At 36.4% G+C, this 19,431-nt stretch overlaps 1 protein-coding gene across 1 annotated transcript in view; it reads left to right on the top strand.

The window, feature by feature from the left end:
* TOX (thymocyte selection associated high mobility group box) overlaps nt 1–17,995 on the top strand; it is a 292,226-nt gene extending 274,231 nt beyond the window's left edge. The window contains exons 7-9 of the mRNA XM_079124819.1: nt 9,378–9,764; nt 15,146–15,297; nt 15,658–17,995. Of these exons, the coding sequence (XP_078980945.1) occupies nt 9,378–9,764; nt 15,146–15,297; nt 15,658–15,694 (576 nt within the window). The 3' untranslated portion in view covers nt 15,695–17,995. The remainder of the gene's footprint in view (nt 1–9,377; nt 9,765–15,145; nt 15,298–15,657) is intronic.
* The last annotated feature ends 1,436 nt before the right edge of the window (nt 17,996–19,431 follow it).

The raw sequence follows: 19,431 nt of genomic DNA, 5'->3' as shown, positions 1-19,431 counted from the left end.
CACCTACAGAAAATGACCAGGCTACCCTCTCATAGCATAGGTACCTATAAAAAAATTCATTTCTTTTCCATTTTAATTATGAGTAGGCAAATAATAACCATTCATATCTAAACACATATATCTAAATACATTATAGGGAGTTTTTTTACTATGTTTTAAATTATTTCCCTATTCCAAAAGACCTAAAGCAGCAGAGAGAAAGTTCTCCATAATATAATAGTTACAATTTTAAGGAATCACATGTGCCAGCCAAGTTCTCTTTTCATTTCTTTATTTATGTCCACCCATTTATTATTTATTTGGTAAATTTTTTCTGGGCATGTGGTCTGCCAGGCTCAGAGGGTGCAATGGCAAGCAGGTAATTCATTCCCTACACATTAAGAACTTTCTCTTTTATTAGGAGACCAATAGTGAAAATGTAAACTAATAAATGATCAAGGTATTTTAGAACCTAAGGTCATAAATCAAAGGATCAGTTGGACTGGGTTTGCAATAGCTGCTTGGAAGAGGTAACATTGAAACTGGGGGTCCAAGGAGGACAGAAGTTTTCAGAAACAGAGACAAAAGGGAAAGGAGAACAGGTAACTCTTCAGAAAGTGCAAAGACTTGAGGGGGGGGCAAAACATCTCTATGAGTTAAGAGGAGGTCAGTGTGTCCAAAGTCTAGTGATCCAGCAGCATGGATAGAGATGAAGCTGGTAAGGTGGACAGTAGCCCAGTCACAAAGGTCTTGCAGGATGGAGGAAGGAACCAGGGTTTATTCTCAGTTCAAAAGGAAGCCCCTGAATGGATTTCAGTAGGGGATGGTATGAACAGAGGGACATTTTAAAGGATCACTTTATGTGCAAGAGTTCCCTTAATACTCATGCCTTATCCCTTGAATTTGGTTTGATCCCAACATTTCACTAAGGAGGAAGGGTATCACTCAGGAAACAGTGACACAATGATGGGGTTGGCATTGACTGACACCCCCCTTGGTCCTTCTTTCTTTTCTTCTTTTTTCATTTGGTTGATCTCAGTCTTACTCTTGGTCTTTCTGATGGACCCTACTGCATCCACCAAACCCCCATTTCCCCAAAGTCATTCTCTCTTCAAGGTCATTCTTGCCCATGAAAAATTGTTTTAACTAGAATGCTGCGTCCCCTTTCCAAGGGTCTTACCAGCAACTTTGGTTTACTTCTCTAGAACTGCATAGTATGGGATTCATTTTCTGTTCAATGCATTCATTTTGCCAAATAAGGCTTCTCATTCCTAGGCTAATAGGTCATTTGCAACCATGTCATAGTCTGCTGCCTCTCACTGCTTCTACTCTAGGACAGGTTTTGCATCCAGCACAGAGTGTGCACCACCTGTTCCATGTCAGGTAGATGGCTAGGTGCTAAGAGACATAGATAGGTAGGAGAGATCCTGGTGGAATGTTTCTTGATACTTGGAAGTTCAAAACTGTACTCTAAAATTAGCAGCTTCTTCAAGAACATAATTGAAAATAGAAACAGCCACTGACCATGAATCTTTCCAGTGAAGCTGTCATAGTATTAACAATGCTCCTCCCCTTTCAGTCATCAATTCTTTAGTTTACATGTATGATATGCCATCTAATCCAGCATATTCATTAATATGACTGCAGACTTGAATAAATTTGAAATCTACCCAAAATTTTTAAAAAAATAGTAAATGAATTTTCTCATCTTTGTACTTCAAAGTGACACATGATTGTCAGCAGATTATTGAATTTTTTTCCCAATAAGAGCATAAATACAAATGTCGTCCTGCTATTGGGGAGCCCCGCTGGGCCATATATTATACTGGGCATTTTGTGTAGATTCACTGTCAACCACAACTGTCCTGTCAGTAGGACTGGGCCTTGCTCTCTAGGCAGAGACTAAATGGCTATCCCATGGCAGAATGAGGACTCAGACTCCTCAATGTCCTGGTCCGCTTTTATCTACCCTGAGTAAATTGTCAAATTCTGTATCCTTAGAATTGGTACCACTCACTCTCTCTGATAAAATTCTGTGCCAGCTCTTACATATGAACAGTTTAGAGTACAGCCACCCTGGCTTAAGCTGGGCTCTGGTCTCCAGCAGGCTATCTACTCTTACACACCTCCATCACCACATCCAGAGACCTTCAGGGAATCTGGACCTGCAAAATGTTTGGAAGCCAATATCTTGTACCACCTTGTCCCAGATGAGTGACTGCTTCACCTGGTCATGTGTTGCCAGCGACAGAAATGCCCAATTGGGCTACTCCCCACTGTTCTAGCATGCTGAAATTACCCAACACATTGTGGAGTATTGCAAATGAAGTATTAGGCAGACCCCAGAATAACTTATTGTTTTAGACTCTGTAATTTATTAAAGGGATCCTAAAAGATCAAAGATGAAAAAGTAATTGCAGGAAAGAGAGAATTCAGGTTTATTAAACCCCCCAAAATAGAGACTTAGGGTACTCAAGCCCACAGTGGACATTAGACATAAGACAGAGATTACTTGAAGTCCATTTTCTATGATTGTAGGTGCCATTTCAAACTAGAAGCATTTAATCTAATTGGGGCATTGCTGAAATCTTGAATAGTTGGACTAAACAATTTCTTTCTCTGGAAAAATATAAAAACAGAAGCTTAAAAATGAGGGTTGAAGGTTTTTGAGCTACCCTCAACCTCCATGTTTCTGTATGGGTTTAAAGGAGCCATATTAGAGGATCTTGAAACGGGCCACCACTGTTATACTGGGAGAGTGCTCAGAGGGCAGAAAAGTCTGGAGCCACTGGGACAAAAGAATCTGGGTTCAAATTTCAGGTTTTCTCCTTTGTAACTCCATGTTTTCATTCGGTTGCTCAGAGAGTTCCATGACTAAACTTGCTCAAGTGTTAAACAGAGAAGGTATCATGTATGTCATAGAATTTCCAGGAGGATAAAATAAGAAAATCTATATAAACTACATGGTTCACATGAGGACATTGCACTAAATGAAATAAGTCAGCTGCACAATGACAAGTGCAGCACAATTCCACTTATATGATGTATCTAAAATAATCAAATGTATAATTTGGAATGGGGGAAGTGAATTGGGGGTTGCAAGTGGAATGGGGGTTGCAAAAGGCTGAGGGTGGAAATGAGGTGCTGTTAATCAAAAGGCATAAATTTTCAGCTAATCAAGATGAATTAGCTCGAGATCTCTTGTATCCTAATAAACGATAAATTTTTTCACACCTAGAAATTTAAGAGGGTAGACCTCATGTTAAGTGTTCTTACCACAATAAAATAAAATTTTAAAAGTTCAATAAGCTGCATGGTATAAGATGTTGAACACAGGAAGTGCTTAATAAATATAAGTAATTATTATTAATTTTACTTTTAGTATTGTAGCTGTGCAAAAGAGAAGGAGAATATTTGTTCTCCATTGAAAATTTAGCTGGGTCATATTTTTAATTTGACTGCAAAGCTACTTTGATATAAAGATATTTAAAAGCTGACATTAAAAACAAGTTTTGCATCATCTTTACATCCCTTTGTAAAGATAAGAAATGATCTAAATGAAAACAGAAAAACAGTGTTGGCGATATAGCCCGTCACGTAGAGTGCTTGCCTCTCAAGCTCCAGACCCGGGTTCAAGTCCCCAGCACTGTTGGATTGCGGAAATGCCAAACAAAACAGAAAAACATTCATCTCTAAGGGTTTCTTAATTGAAATGGTCTTTTGAACCCTGTCCACTCAGGAATATATGTAATTACAAGGGCAGGGCTCTCTGGCTTAGACACTATTGCAGGTCACATTGAGTCGGGCTGTTTAAGTTTAAGGAAATATAGTTTTTCCATAGATGAAGAAATTCCTAGACATGAGTCTGAATTATTATGCTGAAAACAATGTATTACTTTAAGGCAATGGAGCTACTTTCATTTTACCACATAGACCAGAATTTATAATTCCCAAAATGAGTGTTGCATTCAAACTAGTCACCTGGGGAGGTTACAAACTCATTTTATTATTGCTCCCAGAGTTCAAAAGATTTTTTGAAACTCCTTTTTTAGGATTGCAGTCAGGAAAAGTTTATGAGCCACATTAGAAAATCAATCTTGTTACATTGTTTTCACACCTCATTCTTTTCCCCAAACATCACCTAGATGGAAGCCACAGCTTTGGCTTCAACTGACTATTAGCTGTTTCCAAAAATCAAATTCACCATTAGAAGACAAAGAGCTGTCTGAGCATATGTAAAACAGTGTCCCACAGGCTCTGAAGAGAATTTCAGTAGGGAAGTTCCCAAATATCCCAAGCAAAGGCAGCATTATTGAAATAAGAGTACAGTTTCTCGTGAGTGCCAACCCTCTAGGAGACAGCATTTGGATGACTGTATTCTGGCATGTTAAGTAAAAGCAATAGGATTCATTTACTTTAAGGTCACACATCAAAGATTTTGAGATTTTGTTTCTGCCTTAAGGAGTAGTTCATGAACTACCAAAATTTATAAAGGTCAGTGAAAACTCTCTTTTAAAAAAAAAAGATATATTTATAATACAAAGCAATAAGTAATTAAATTAAGAAAGTTATCTATTGCTATGATCAATAGTAAAGAAACTTCATGCTCAGATTGCATTAAAAGTGAATTGGAAACATGAAGAAATGATTTTTCTTTTTACAGAATGAGGTAAACATAGAATTCATGCCATGGAGAACTGTTGAGACAACTACCAAATCTGAATTTGCAAATGGGATGGATCATTTTATGACTGTTAACATAAAATTTGCAGGTCTGTAAGCCCAGATAGTGATTTAAAGATAATAAAATCTCATGCTTCAGGGTATAAGTTAATCACCTGCAAGGACCAGGACGAATTTTCCTTCCAGAAATAACAATGCACAATTGACTAGGTGCATAAATTTTGTTTAATTTCCTATGCGTCAAGTATTGGTCAGTGCTGAAAACAAGAATCAAATTAGATGGGCTATTAATTTGATTTGGTTCAGCAACTCCTATATCGTCGCTTCCACTGAGTTTTATGTCTTGTGTTTATACTTTGCTATTTTAAATAACAATTACTTTGTCAATCTTTCATTTTTATAATACAGGTCGTCCCAGAATGGGGGCATTTATACACTGTGCAGTATTATCTTCATTATAGGAAGTAAATGGGATTGAAATTATCTTGGATAATCATCAACTTGGCTAATAAGAATATCTTAGGGCTTTTAGAGGTGTATTCTTGGTGCATTTCGCACACGACAAAAGAAGTCTCTGCAGATAAGACCCCAAAGTCTTTGTTGCTCCTATTCTGCATTTTTGCTTGTAGAAAATGTCTTTCAGAACCTGTGGACCAAAAGCAAGTAGAAAAGGAAAAATACTTAGACACCCACAGCAAGAACACACTCTTCCCCTAAAAGATGTCAGATTCATGGGTTGTTATTAATTTATGCTGGTAAAAATCCATTTTTCAGGTGACCAAAACAAGACACTCATTGTGAAGTAAAAGTGATTAATATGTTTAAAAGTAGAAACAAATTTAAATTATTTACTATGTATGAGGAAATCATTCTAATTTCCACGTGGTAGGTCTAAAGATCTTCAATTGCAGTATAATTGATTTGCAAAATTATAGCTTTGCTTTCATAGTTTAATTGGAAGGAACTGACAGTGAGAGTATATTAAGTTTATGATTTCTTCATATTAGCGTTTAATCAGGTTATGGATTCATAGCTGTTTGCTATTGAAAATGAACTTATTCTGTCTTCTAAAACATTGAAATAGCTATGTAATTAATAGATGGCCTATTGTATTAACCTGATTAATAACTAATCAGAAGTGAAGCTAGAAGCAAGCTTTTTCCCCAACTAAATGAGTAAACTTTACATAAAGACACAAATCTTCAAAGTGTGGGTGGAACATGGCAAGCTCCCCAGGATGTAGTCCTGCCTAGAGCCAGTGAAGCCTACAGCGCAGAGCACACAGTCAGAGGACAACACTAAGGGCTTTTCATCACTTCAGGAAGTGTGTGGTCCATGCTAAGAGAAGAGAATGGAGAACATCCATTGAATATTCTGTAGGTTTTCCAATTCATGACTGTTGCTCCCTGTAGGGCAACAAGGTCCGATGTACCTCCTCAGGGCCCACCTGAGGAGAATACGGGGCCGAGCAGGATGATGAGCATCGGTGGCAAAGGAAACACACCAGAGCCAGGAGGTCTCTCAGCACAGGAGGCACAGCAGGAATCTCATTTTTTGAGGAAATCACACAGCTTTTATGTAGGGTGGGGGCTAGGTGGGAACCAATCAGCTTAAAGGTCAGCAAGGCATGGGGTTTCACGCAGGTGAGAGTCCCATAGGACTACATGGCAAGCACAAGCTGATCAATCAGAACCAATCCCTGACGGTGGTTCAATATATTGTCATTAACTATTGAAACCACCTTTGAGTCCTTGATCTTGCTCACCGCCAGGGAGTAAGGAGTCAGCCTGAGTTAGTTAACATGTCATTAGTCCCAACACATGACTAGGTGAGAGGTCTCAGAAGGATGAGTGTCTACATGGCGTACTGCCCCCAAATAGTCATTTACTCATTCAACAAACATGTGTGTCCTCTATGTACTTTACATGGTGCTGTATGCATGGACTACAGATTCAAGTCCCCGACATTAAAAAAAAAAAAAAAAATCCCTTCCTGGATTCATAACATCTTGGGAACAAAAGAATACAGAGAATGAGAGCTCATATTGGAGTGCCTACCATGGATAGGGATGTGGCTCAACAGTCAACGATTTGGAAAGTAAAGGGGAAAAATGTAGCTTTCTAAAATTCTTCCTCCCTCTATATTACAAATTCTATTTCAAGTGTCATCCGAATCATTATTTTTGAAAATCTATTTAATTTGAGTTTACAATAGTCCTAATGATGATTCAAAGTTACCACTATTCCAAATAGGTTTGGAGAAATTGATGTTTACATGCTTTGGTATAAAGAAGGTAAGTGACAAATAGCTGAATACAAAAATTGTGTTTACTCATCCATAAGCAAAGAGAGACTTTACAAGGTTGACAATAAAGTATCTCAACTTAGAATGCTATTTATTTCTATGAATATATACATACATATACACATACATTATTATATATATGCATATACATTTAGCACTATTTTATTTCTATTTATCTAACCATCATCTATCTACCTATTTATTATCTAGCTGTATGGTAGACTATATGCTGTTATTTAAAAAAATGGATTCACCATTTCTTTTGAATTCAACAGTTTTATTTCTGTAGTCAATAATTATTTATTACCTAGTAAGAAGGTATATATGGAAATTAAAAAAGGAAAAACATTTTATAATGACATACATTTCATAGTTTTAGTTGTATCAGAAATGTAAATTATCTTTATTCTTTTTAAGTTAAAAACAACTATAAAGCAAAAAATTAAAATGCACCAACATGTATTAATTTTTATTAGATAGATACCATTTCTTTCCACTATGATGTTTACATAGTCCATGAACAAGTATGAACTTTGCTGCTGTGTAATAAGCTAAAAGAGAAACAATCCAAACACAACAAAAATACGTTCCCATATGACTTCCACACACAGACACATGATGAACACATGATCTTCTTGACATACATGGAATGATTTTTGAGGCATTATCAGTTGCAGTACATATTTTTCTGATTTAGAAGGAGTCACTGTTTACCCAACCCCAATTAACCCATTTGACTTTTTCATAGAATTGTTAACTATTTTACACATCAATGGTAAGATTTTTTTAATGACAGCAAAAAACAAATCTTAAAACTTTTTAATTAAAAGTACCTTTAAGATATTACATTTAATAAAGATTCTTTAGTCTAAAGTCTGTCTTTAAAATTTTTGGTGAGTGGTTTTTGACACTTTTAATATTAATGCAGAAGATGGAAAGGCTAAATATTTATTCCTATTTCATAAGGCTGCATCGACATTGACACAGAGGAAAATGTCCTAATGAGAGGATTCCTATGGGAAGCATGGATTCTTTGAGTACACCTTAACATATTTCCACATGGGATCATCATGGAACATAAGATTTCCATGGCTTGGTGTATTTTAACAAGCATCAGATATCTCCTTACTACGGAGACAGGCTATGGGGCTAGCAGTCCACCTGCTACTGCCAAACCAGTGCCACCTCAAGAGTGAGCACATATATGCAACATCATTATTTTCATGGTTTTCATTTAATTTTTTCACATTATTAGGTACAAATTAACTGGGTGGCCACCAGTTCTGCAGGCTGGTCTATGATAATGCAGCTAACTGGCTTGAGTATCTTCAAATGCCTAGGTGGTGGGGCCCCAAACAGGAGGGACAGGGAAGATTCTCACAGTGCTAGGGGTCCCTGCAGTGCTGAGAGCAACAAGACACTCACAGACTTGTCAAAGAGTAAGCGTGACATTAAAGTCACAGAATAAGGGCATACTTGCATCTTCCAGATATTTTGACAAAGTGACTTTTTCTCCAGAACAACAACATCTTAGCATTTTTTTCTGCTTGTTGATTTCACCTTTCCCTATTTGCTAGGTCAATCTCTTTCTCTCAACAAAAGTAGGAGAAAAAGTGTCCAAGAGGTAATGCCCCAGGGTAAATTCTTGATTCTTTTCAACTTCCAGTGAAATGTCGAGTTTTGAAGTGAATTAAAAGATTATTAGGAAATGACCCCATGAAGGTGTAGAAAAAATTAGGGCAAAATTATATTAATTTATGATGGAGTCTAAAATTTCTAAGAGAGATTATTTTTATCCACTTCATTAAGGAGGACAATTCATCATCAACTTCTTTTAAAAAAATTCAAGATGAGTTCTGTGGTTACTTTGAAGTCATATTAATGTAATTTTATATGACTTCAGAAAGGTATTTTAGAACTTTTTCTTCCATAGCCATTTCCATCAACCAGTTTTGTTTTCTTTGTGGAAGTATCTAGGCCAAGGCTCTGAGACTACAAGGTGGGGGTGGGTGGCGGGTAAACATATAATCCATATGAGAACTGCAGAACTGAGACTTTGAAAGTAAACTATGTTGTGTTTCCCATTGGAGAGATGATGGCATCCTCCTACCCCCCATCTTTTTATCTTTGGATGATAAGAGTCTGCAAGTTAGAGCTTAGCATTTTAGGCAAAGGAATAAAATGTCAGCGCAGATTGTTTTAGATTTCATAAAAGAGATAGAATTAAACTCAATCTTGTATAAGTTATGTTAAAAATAAGGATGGAGGAATTCTTAGATAAGAGAGTCAAGAATAGCCATGGGTGTTGATTCCCATGAAAGTTTGTGCATAAGCTCACAGAGCATCTTGTTCATCGAATCCATGTTCCATGGATACTCTCCTAATTCTTCTCTCATGTGTTTCTTCAACAGAGCTACAGTGAACCTGTCGATGTTAAGACGTCTCAACCTCCTCAGCTGATCAATTCCAAGCCGTCAGTGTTCCATGGGCCCAGCCAGGCCCATTCAGCTCTGTACCTAAGTTCCCACTATCACCAACAACCAGGAATGAATCCCCACCTAACTGCCATGCATCCTAGTCTCCCCAGGAACATCGCGCCCAAGCCGAATAACCAAATGCCAGTGACTGTCTCTATAGCAAACATGGCTGTGTCCCCCCCTCCTCCCCTCCAGATCAGCCCACCTCTCCACCAGCATCTCAGCATGCAGCAGCACCAGCCACTCGCCATGCAGCAGCCCCTTGGGAACCAGCTCCCCATGCAGGTCCAGTCTGCCTTACATTCACCCACCATGCAGCAAGTAAGCACCATAGCTCCAGGCTTAGAATCAGCACCCCTCTTCTGAGGGGCTAGGGAGGGGGCCTGTTCATCCAGTGAAGGCTGGGGGACATGTGTTTCTATTCTTTTAATTAAATGGAGAAAAAAATCAAAAATATTCTACAAATATTGTAATTGACAACTGATAGGTTTGTGGAGCACGTATCATCCAGTAATTGACTGTTGCTTCTCATAATCACTGGTTTCCTCCCCAAGATATCCATTTTTGCTTTATCTTTTTAATCCCCTGTTTTGTTTTGTATATTTGTTGTTTTGCGATGTCACACAGTGCCAAAGATCTTTTCATAATAGAAAATTCTATGTATATTTTTTTAAAATATTGCTTGTAGATGAGAATATCTGAACTGGTCTGCTGGTTAAGTCCAATGAATGTTCTAATATAAAATCAGGGTCAATAGCAAATTTGGTGGAACCCTGAAAATCTTAAGAACTGAACATTCTAACCAGAGTTTACTTAAAAATGGATATCTGGGGAGCTCAGAGGTAGAGTACCTGCCTGGCATACATCAGGCCCTGGGTTTGATCTCTAGCACCACAAAAATATAAAGAAATAAATAAGGGTAGTTCACCTCTGCATAAATTTGAAAATGTTGGAGGTCTGCAAACCTCCTTACTCATTTCTTGATTATTCAAATCATTTACAGGAAATCTTAACTTAGATTTTGAGGTTTTTTTCAAAATTTGAAAATTAGAAGTAAACCATGTAAACTCAATTGAACACAGAGTATTCAAAAATCCTAAAAGCTTATATTAAAATATAGATAAAGGGAAAAGCTACAAATAGTAGCAAATTCAGCTATCATTTTTATAGTCTAATTACTCTTTTGTCCTCAGAGCTTTCTGTAAATATATTAACACAGTCCTCTACAGCCCTCTGTGGAATTTCAGGCTAAAAGTTGGGCAGGGGAGGGAGAAGAGGCAGAAAGAAAAATCAAATATATGTGGTCTCAAATTCATTATTATTATTGTTATTGCTATTATTATTATTATTATTACTATTATAGACAGGTATTAGTATTCCTTAATGCTTTTAACTCATCTTTACTTCTCAGAAAACTTGCAGTGCAGATACTAGCATTGTCTTCATTTTACAGATGAGGACATTGAGACTTGGCAGAGTTAAATAATCTACTCACAAGGTCAGAGTTGGAATTGAAACCCAGATCCCTTCAGAAATCAGAGCCTGGATTCTTAATGCTAGGCTCCTTGCCCCTTGCTCTGTTATTCTTGTAGATGAAAAACTTTTGTAGTAGAAAATCTGTTTCTTCTAAAAATTGGGAGGGTCTGTAAATCCTAGTTAGTTCTGAAATCAACTTTTTTGTAGCAAGCAAAGGGATACATCTTCTATGGAAATCTCCCTTAGCCAAGGATACTGATAAAGTTGTCTTGCCCAGGAGATGAAAAGACCAATGGATATCGAATGAATGAGGAGAGAGTGGTGGGGACAGGGTAAGGTCACCAGCAGGTACTGGAGCAGGAATGTGCAGATTGAGGAGATTGGCAGACCCTGTAGGTAGATAATCCTAAAATTAAGATAGAAAAATCCATCACCCTGGATATCTTAATTTGCTACAATCACAATAGTTGTCAGGGGCAACATTCAAGTCTTCCTTGAGACTTCAGCCTGTACATGTTGTTCCAGTCTACCAGGAAAATGAAGCATGTTTCATTTTCTAACTTGAAAGTAAAATATTGTTAAAAAAATGTTGCTTCAGGCTTTGCATATATATTTCTTGGTCCATGGTTGTTCTGGTATTTGTGATTCACTTAAATTTAGACACTAAAGTTAGCTAAATTTTCAATCTTTGAACTTATCAATAGCACGTGATTTGGTTTTTATAAACTGAAGTCACCCATTTAATCTTAGCTAATAAACCTAAAAAATAATGTTTGCATGATATTCTCTCACAACTTAAGGACGTATTTTCATAAAATGGAGAAAAAATCATGGTTTTGGTGTGTGTCCAAGCTGTGGATAAAATTTGACCTGTCTGAATCATCATTATCCAAAACACCTTTGTCCAAAACACCTTTGCTTCCAAGGATGAGTGCCATGTTTTCATTTGTGTGTGCACGTGCATGCTCATGTGCTCACACACACAACACATACACACCAAAAAGAGAAGGAAGAAAGTTAATGGCTACTGTATTTCTAAAAGAATATCTCATATTTCAATATTACTTTAACATTTTTATTATCCTTTTGAAAATGAATGTATCCTACAAAAATTGTTGTATAGTCCACCAGGAATAATAGTTTCACTTTTTTTTTTTTCTAGAATAACATTTTATACATGGAACCCGTGAACCTCTTTTTGGGGTATCCAGTTTTGTCCTTTTTTTCTGCTCACTGTATTGTCGAATGAAGTTAAGAGAAGAAATCATTAATATCTGTCAACTTCCTTTATAACCTTAAGAAAAAATCTTTGTATGATATCACATAGACAGATTTTCAATTTCCTTGTGTAATAAACAGCTGCTTTAGGATTTGGGTGTAATTTAAAGGTTTTAAAAAAATCACATTGAGATTGATGAATAAATCAGTCGTGAAGACAAAAACATTGATGCCCTGTTGAAAATACCTCTCCAGACAGGCAGGAAATGAAATTAGTTTCCAGTAAAGTGTGGACATGAGGATCACTGTTTGGTTGTGCTGTAGGCTTTTTCAAACTTGCTATGGTGGCACAACAAAACTGCTAGGGCTACAGAAATCTAATTAAAGAGCAAATGTCCCTTCTGACATCAAATTAATCTTTATCATGTTTCCTATTTTTATTTCAATCTGGCACCAGAAAATGAAATTTAAAATTCCAGGCATGCTACAAAACAGTTGGTGATTTTTCTCCTGAGCATTAAAATGCAAAATATTCAGTCTTGTTTAATTAGACTGCTAAGCAAACATTTTCCAAAGTATGTATATCATCATTGTTTTTTCCAATTTGCATCAGTTATAAAAATGTACTTAGCTCTGTTTGACCTCAGTATCTCTTTATATAATGTTCACAAGCATTTTTTTCATTTTCTAACTTGAAAGTAAAATAATGTTAAATAATGTTATTTCAGGCTTTGCCTGTATATTTCTTGGTTCTTGCTTGTTTTGATATTAACGATTTACTTAAATTTATACGCTGCAGTTAGCTAAATTTTTAATCTTTAAACTTTCTAGACAGCACATAATTTAGGTCTATAAACTGAAGTCATCCATTTAATTTTAACTCATAATGTAAAAATTAATGTTTGCCTCAGATTCTCTCACCAAACTTAAGGATCTCTCTTCACAGAATGGGAAAAAAGATGGTTTTGTGTCTGTGTGTTGCTTTTTCATGTTTCCATACCTCCAACTCAAGATATTTTCAACTACTCTTTGTTTTGATACTTATTTACTTTCAGGTTCTATTTTGTCCATTGTGTAACAATCCAATATAGAGAACTTTAATTTAAAAAGACAGGAAAGCCCTGGCATTTACACATTTACCCCCCCCCCCCATGCCTTTCTAACAGTAGCATCAAATAATCTGTACTAAACATTATTTATTGAAAGATATGATTTATTGAGCCACTACTACAGGCTAGGCCCTGAGAATATCCAGTAAGCACTGCAAATACCGTCAGATCTCAGGGTCCCCGAGGTAGCCTTACAAGGGGGACTTAGTAAAGGAAATCAGTACAAGGCTCCCTCAGAGCTTTCTCCTGCCCTTTGCCCAGCAGCGCACTAGACACTAGGGGGAGAAGTCAAGAATGCTAGACAAGATAACAGGCCTCTGAGGAAACGAACATTTCATTAAAGTAAGACCCCTTCCATGTTGGAAATTTGGGCACGTTTAGAGAAAGAAGATTTCTGCCTGGAAAAGACTGAATTCCCAAATTAGCGGTTAGAGCCTCTTACTTTTTACCTTCTCATTTGGAAGACATTTACAGTTTGAGCTACAGGTGGTATGTACACAGACTAACTTACTTCCCACAAAGCAGTTGAGAACTTTGGAAATTTTTAGTCTGTACAAGTTCAAACAACCAATCTGTATAAATTCTCCACTCTCCAATGATTGTTTCCAAACATCCAGAATTTTGTCTTTCTCCATAATTTGGGTGGGAGTACATGTAGATATTGGTTTCAAGTCTTTATCATTTGAATGGAAAATAAATTAATACCTAAAATCCCATATTGAGAGTTGAAGACAGTTGCTAGTAGATATTGTCCTGGAGTCATTACACAGGGGACATCCAAACATAAACTAAAGTCTAAGGAAATATCCTTAGAAAAATCAATTCTCTGAGTATCCTACTGAGTTTAAGAAAAGTAAAAACTCAACAATATTATGTTGTCAAAACTTCCTCCAAGTAAATAGGGAATGGTTCTTTCTTAAATCTCTTGATTTCTCAGTGGTTAAAACTCATGGATGGAATCTGCTGCAGAGACAACCATGAGATTAATTAAGTTGCTTTTTTTGGTCACTTCCAGCAAAGCTTGCTTATGCTGCTCTTGAATTCACCAGATAAGCTAAAAATAAATCTTTGCATATAATGCTTTTTGTTTACCAGATATAGCTATATACTTCAGAGATTCTGTCCTTGAATTTTTAATAGCTTTGCTAGGATTAAAAGTCAACACTTCACATACTAGTGAATTCAAAGAATCTTCCTGAAGTCTGATTATTGTTTTCTGGTTAATAGACTTTTCAATTAAAAAATATTTGCTCTGTCTTACACTTTTCCCTCTCTGTGTTTTCGAATGGCAAGTTGTTTTGCATCTCTTTCCTTATATTAGTCCAACAACTGTTAAAAAGCTTTGGTTGAAATTTTTTAGCTGAGAAAGAAATACAAATAAAAGAAGAAGCAGATGGTCCCTTTGTGATTGAATGAAGAAAAAGGGTTTTGAGAACAATATGTGAATAGGTGTAGTCTAATAAGACACTCAGCCACCTGCTGCCTGAATCCTTCAAAAAAGATTCTGTTGCATATTCTGGGGATTAACTATTAATGTATCTTTAGATTAGATAGAAAACATAAACTTTGAGGGGTTTAAGCTCTTTTCTCCCTTTGTTTTGATTGAGTTGGCTTCTCTACATTTTAAATTGTTTTCTCAAGTCAATTTATCTCCTCAAGAGTATAATTAAAGGTCTTCTGACGCACAGTTAGATGAAGGAAAGGTAAGTTGACCAGAGTTGTGGGCATTTCTTTTCTACATTTGTTAAGTTTTATGGGCCCTTCCCAAAGGCTTCCCCTTGCAGAGACAGGAGCAAGAAGGTCTAGGGTATTTGCAAAGAATGGATAAATATTTAGTTGCTTTTCTTCTTTAAAAGGCACTTTGATCCTTATTTGTGGACTTGCATTTTTCCCCTTCAGGGATTTACTCTTCAACCTGACTATCAGACTATTATCAATCCTACATCCACAGCCGCACAAGTTGTCACCCAGGCAATGGAGTATGTGCGTTCGGGGTGCAGAAATCCTCCCCCACAGCCTGTGGATTGGAATAACGACTACTGCAGTAGTGGGTAAGCGGCCAGTCATCGCCACCTGGTGGTTTACAGAGCTCATAGCATACGCCCTAGTTGATCGGTGTTGTACTCCAGCTTTCAAAACCGCTATCTGGTAAGGATCTGGGGATGGTTGCTCATTCAGGAAGGACAAAGACATCGCTCCAGAAACAATTTAAGTCATCTTCTAGACCTTCCAAGAATGAATACCTTTAGATCACCGTTCGCTTTAGATGTAGGTTAACTACCTGTGCCCTTTCCCAGTACATAACTCCGTCCCTAAAGCTAGAGCAAATAACTCAAAGCCATTGACCCCTGCTCTCACCTGGAGCACAGATTGTCTTGTAACAAGGAATTGTCTGTGTTCTCTCCACACAGGGGCATGCAGAGGGACAAAGCACTGTACCTTACCTGAAAATCTGAACACCTCTTCTTTCCACTGAGGAATTCAGGGAAGTCTTTTCACCATGGAATGCTTTGCACAGCCAAGGCAGTTCTCCATTTTATTAGAAAATACAAGTTGCTAAGCACTTAGGACCATTTGAGCTTGTGGGTCACCCACTCTGGAAGAAATAGTCATGCTTCTTTATTATTTTTTTAATCCTTTATGGACATTGTTTTTCTCCTTCCCTGAAGGAAATACGGACCATTCAGATTTTATGTTGGTTTTTTGCTGTGAAGTGCTGCGCCCTAGTAACTGCCTTAGCAACTGTAGATGTCTCGGATAACAGTCCTGGATTTTCCATTGGTTTTCATAATGGGTGTTTATATGAAACTACTAAAGACTTTTTAAATGGCTTGATGTAGCAGTCATAGCAAGTTTGTAAATAGCATCTATGTTACACTCTCCTAGAGTATAAAATGTGAATGTTTTTGTAGCTAAATTGTAATTTGAAACTGGTTCATCCCAGTTTATTGATTTCATGATAGGGGTTAAATTGGCAAACATTCATATTTTTACTTCATTTTTAAAACAACTAATAGTTCTATATTTTCAAAATATTTGAAAAAATATTCCCAAATGATTTTAATTTAAAAACAAATTGGCTTTGTCTCATTGATCAGACAAAAAGAAACTAGTGTTAAGGGAAGCGCAAACCCATTTATTTTGTACTGCAGAAAAATTGCTTTTTTGTATCACTTTTTGTGTAATGGTTAGTAAATGTCATTTAAGTCCTTTTATGTATAAAACTGCCAAATGCTTACCTGGTATCTTACTAGATGCAGAAACAGATTGGAAACAGCTAAATTATAACCTTTACATATGGCTCTGTATTATTGTTTCTTCATACTGTGTCTGTATTTAATCTTTTTTTATGGAACCTGTTGCGCCTATTTATGAAATAATAAATATAGGTGTTTGTAAGTAAATTTGTTAGTATTTGAAAGAGGTTTCTTTGATGTTTTAACTTTTGCTGGCAAAAAAAAAAATTCACCCTTGGTGTGAATACTTTATTATTTAGTTTTTACAGTGACATGAATAAAGCCAAACCTGCTTTTCATTTAGCAGTAAATTAAAGAAACCAGTCCTTATTTCTGCATTTCTTTGGTTGATGCAAATGAAAACTATTCTACTTAAGAACTTTCTTTCTTCTTCAATACAAAGGAAAATTGCCCCAAAGTCACACAGCTCTAAGACTAAACACACACACATCCTCTACCTAAAAAGAGTTGCTTTCAGTTCTCAGCTGGTTTTAGTCAATTCTGAAAATCACCCTCCCTACCCACACCATCAAATTAAAGTCCAGTCACCCAAAACTCCTCAAGCTCTATGCTTCTCACAAAGTCCCGCAAACATGTAAGAACTGATCCAGGGGAAGAAACAAAAGGGAAGCAAACTGCTAAGAATAAACCTAGAAATGAAAGGTGAGTAACCAGACAGCAAAAGAAAAAGGAAAAGCATTCCAAATTTGAAAGCTGTTTTTTAGGAACTGACATTCTTGCTGTCTTTTGTGTCTCTACAAGCAACTTCTTTTCCCAGAATTTTTGGATCTTCCAAGAGAATTCTGAGGGTACTAGAGATTTGTGAGGGGACTAGAAGTTTTGAGAATCTGAATGAGAATTTGCACAGTTTCTACACGAAAAAAGAGCTAGAAAATTATCCCCTTACAGGGGATTGTATCAACTAAGTTAATCTGGTTGAAAATCAAAAGAATGGTTAATGTCTCTTTCATGGAATGTGCAAAATAAATCTAGCAATTTAACGAAATACAAATATATACATTATGTAACCCAGTCAGAATTAAAAAGACAAAAGGTATGCTTGCTTTGGAATGATTTTAGGTATTGTACAACCTTGAGTCACTTGAGCATGTAATAACTAATAAATAATGCAGATCCAATGTGATTATTAAAATGACTGTAGCTGAGAGCTCTAATTTTCCTGTCTTGAAACTGTATAAGAACTCATGTGATTAAGTTCACAGTTTATTGTTTGTCTGTTTAGTATTTTAGAAATATACCAGCACTACTAATTAACTAATGTCTTTTATTTATTATATTATGATAAAGTAAAAATTTCTCTTGCATTAAGTCTAAACTGAGAAGGTAATTACCGGGACGAGAATAAGCAGCTTTGACTTTGACAGGCGGTTTGTACAGGAAAGTGTGATGTTGTTTACAGCTTCTCCAGAGCAGGTGCGCAACCAGGGTAGAGAGAGTGTTGAAATTTAATACCAAATACAGTAAAAAACAAATGTAAATAAAAGAAAATACATCGTCAATAAAAACTCTTACCATGCGTGACCGTATTCTATTTGGTGATCCATCAGTCTCTAAAAGATAGGCCAAATGAGAAATCCCAAATAAATCTCAGGGCAGAAGTGAATTGGCATAGTCGGGATTAACAACTGCCATGGCCTCAGATATTCTTTTCTGAAACTCTGAAAGTGCCCTCTCACCAACCTGAGGCTCTAGAACATTAAGTTGTTTCCTAAGAAATCTGCCATCTTGAAATCCTCCTTCTTTAAGTCCACTATCCTTAAGGAAGCCAGAGGCCCAAAGTCAATCCAGACACAGCAGCCATTGAGGTAGCCGTAGTTTATTACTCAGAGGAACAGTAGTGATATACACAGAATTCTCTGCTGGAGTACATCAAAAGATTCCTGAACCATAAATCAACTCATTCTAAGAAATTCAGCAGTACTGAACACAAAATATCTTCACCAACATGCCCCCAATCAGAATTATAGCTAAGTATAAAAATTTTAAAAAGAACATGACAGTGAGTAGGAGTAGGTTGAACTTCTAACATAATCAAGAACAGCCTAAAATTCCAATTCCCATCCAAATGAGAAAGAGCTGACAATGGAAAAATGAGTCAAATGATGATTTCTATTTAACCAAGTTCATGTACATAGCTAAGGATGAAGTTGTTCCCTGTGATTATTTTTGTTGGTTGTCTTAAATGCCAAGAACACTATCTTCATGAGCTATCCATAGAAAGCCATGTTTAACAAAAGCAGTGAATCCTTTCTCAGATTCATTGCTAAGGAATTTTTTTAAAACTTAGGAGGGCAAAATTTAGAATTAGCACATCAACAGCCAATTGCCATTTTCCACAGGCCTCTTGCACTTTGCAAAAGATTGCCTCACTTATTTGAAAGGTCATTAGATTGAACCATATGAAACTGCCAGTGTTTGAGACTTTACCTACCTAAATAGCAATTTCATATGGTTTCACCGGATGGTGTGGGAACTAGAAACAATAGAGTTCAGGCTACAACTTTAGATATAATTTCAAATGAAATTAAAAGTACAAAGTCCTAGGTGGAAAAACTCAAAGTAATTGGTCATGTTTATTTACAAGTTGCTCCATTTAGAATCCATCCTAGACTGCTATGTCATATTTTAAAATGCTATTTTAAGTTAACCAGATTCCAGCAAATCCCAGTAACCATCATTATTTCTTTATTATATGAGATTGTTTATATGGAAATGTCTAATAATTTCATGATGGAACATGAAAATGTTTGTTAGACATAGATAGTCTCATATTTATTTGTTTAATGGGGATTTGACCTGCATTTTCTTATTCTACTCATGATTCTCATTTTAAAGTAAAGATAGAAACACAGAAAAATTCATCTTAGTTGCTGATGATTGAGCAGTGAAATAGTGGCAAGGTAAGGTACAAGATTGATCCATGAATTT

Source organism: Sciurus vulgaris (genome assembly GCF_902686455.1).
Source record: "Sciurus vulgaris genome assembly, chromosome: 1".
Taxonomy (NCBI): domain Eukaryota; kingdom Metazoa; phylum Chordata; class Mammalia; order Rodentia; family Sciuridae; genus Sciurus; species Sciurus vulgaris.
Note: the sequence above shows the minus strand (reverse complement) of the source record. Positions and strands in the feature narration are given on the sequence as shown.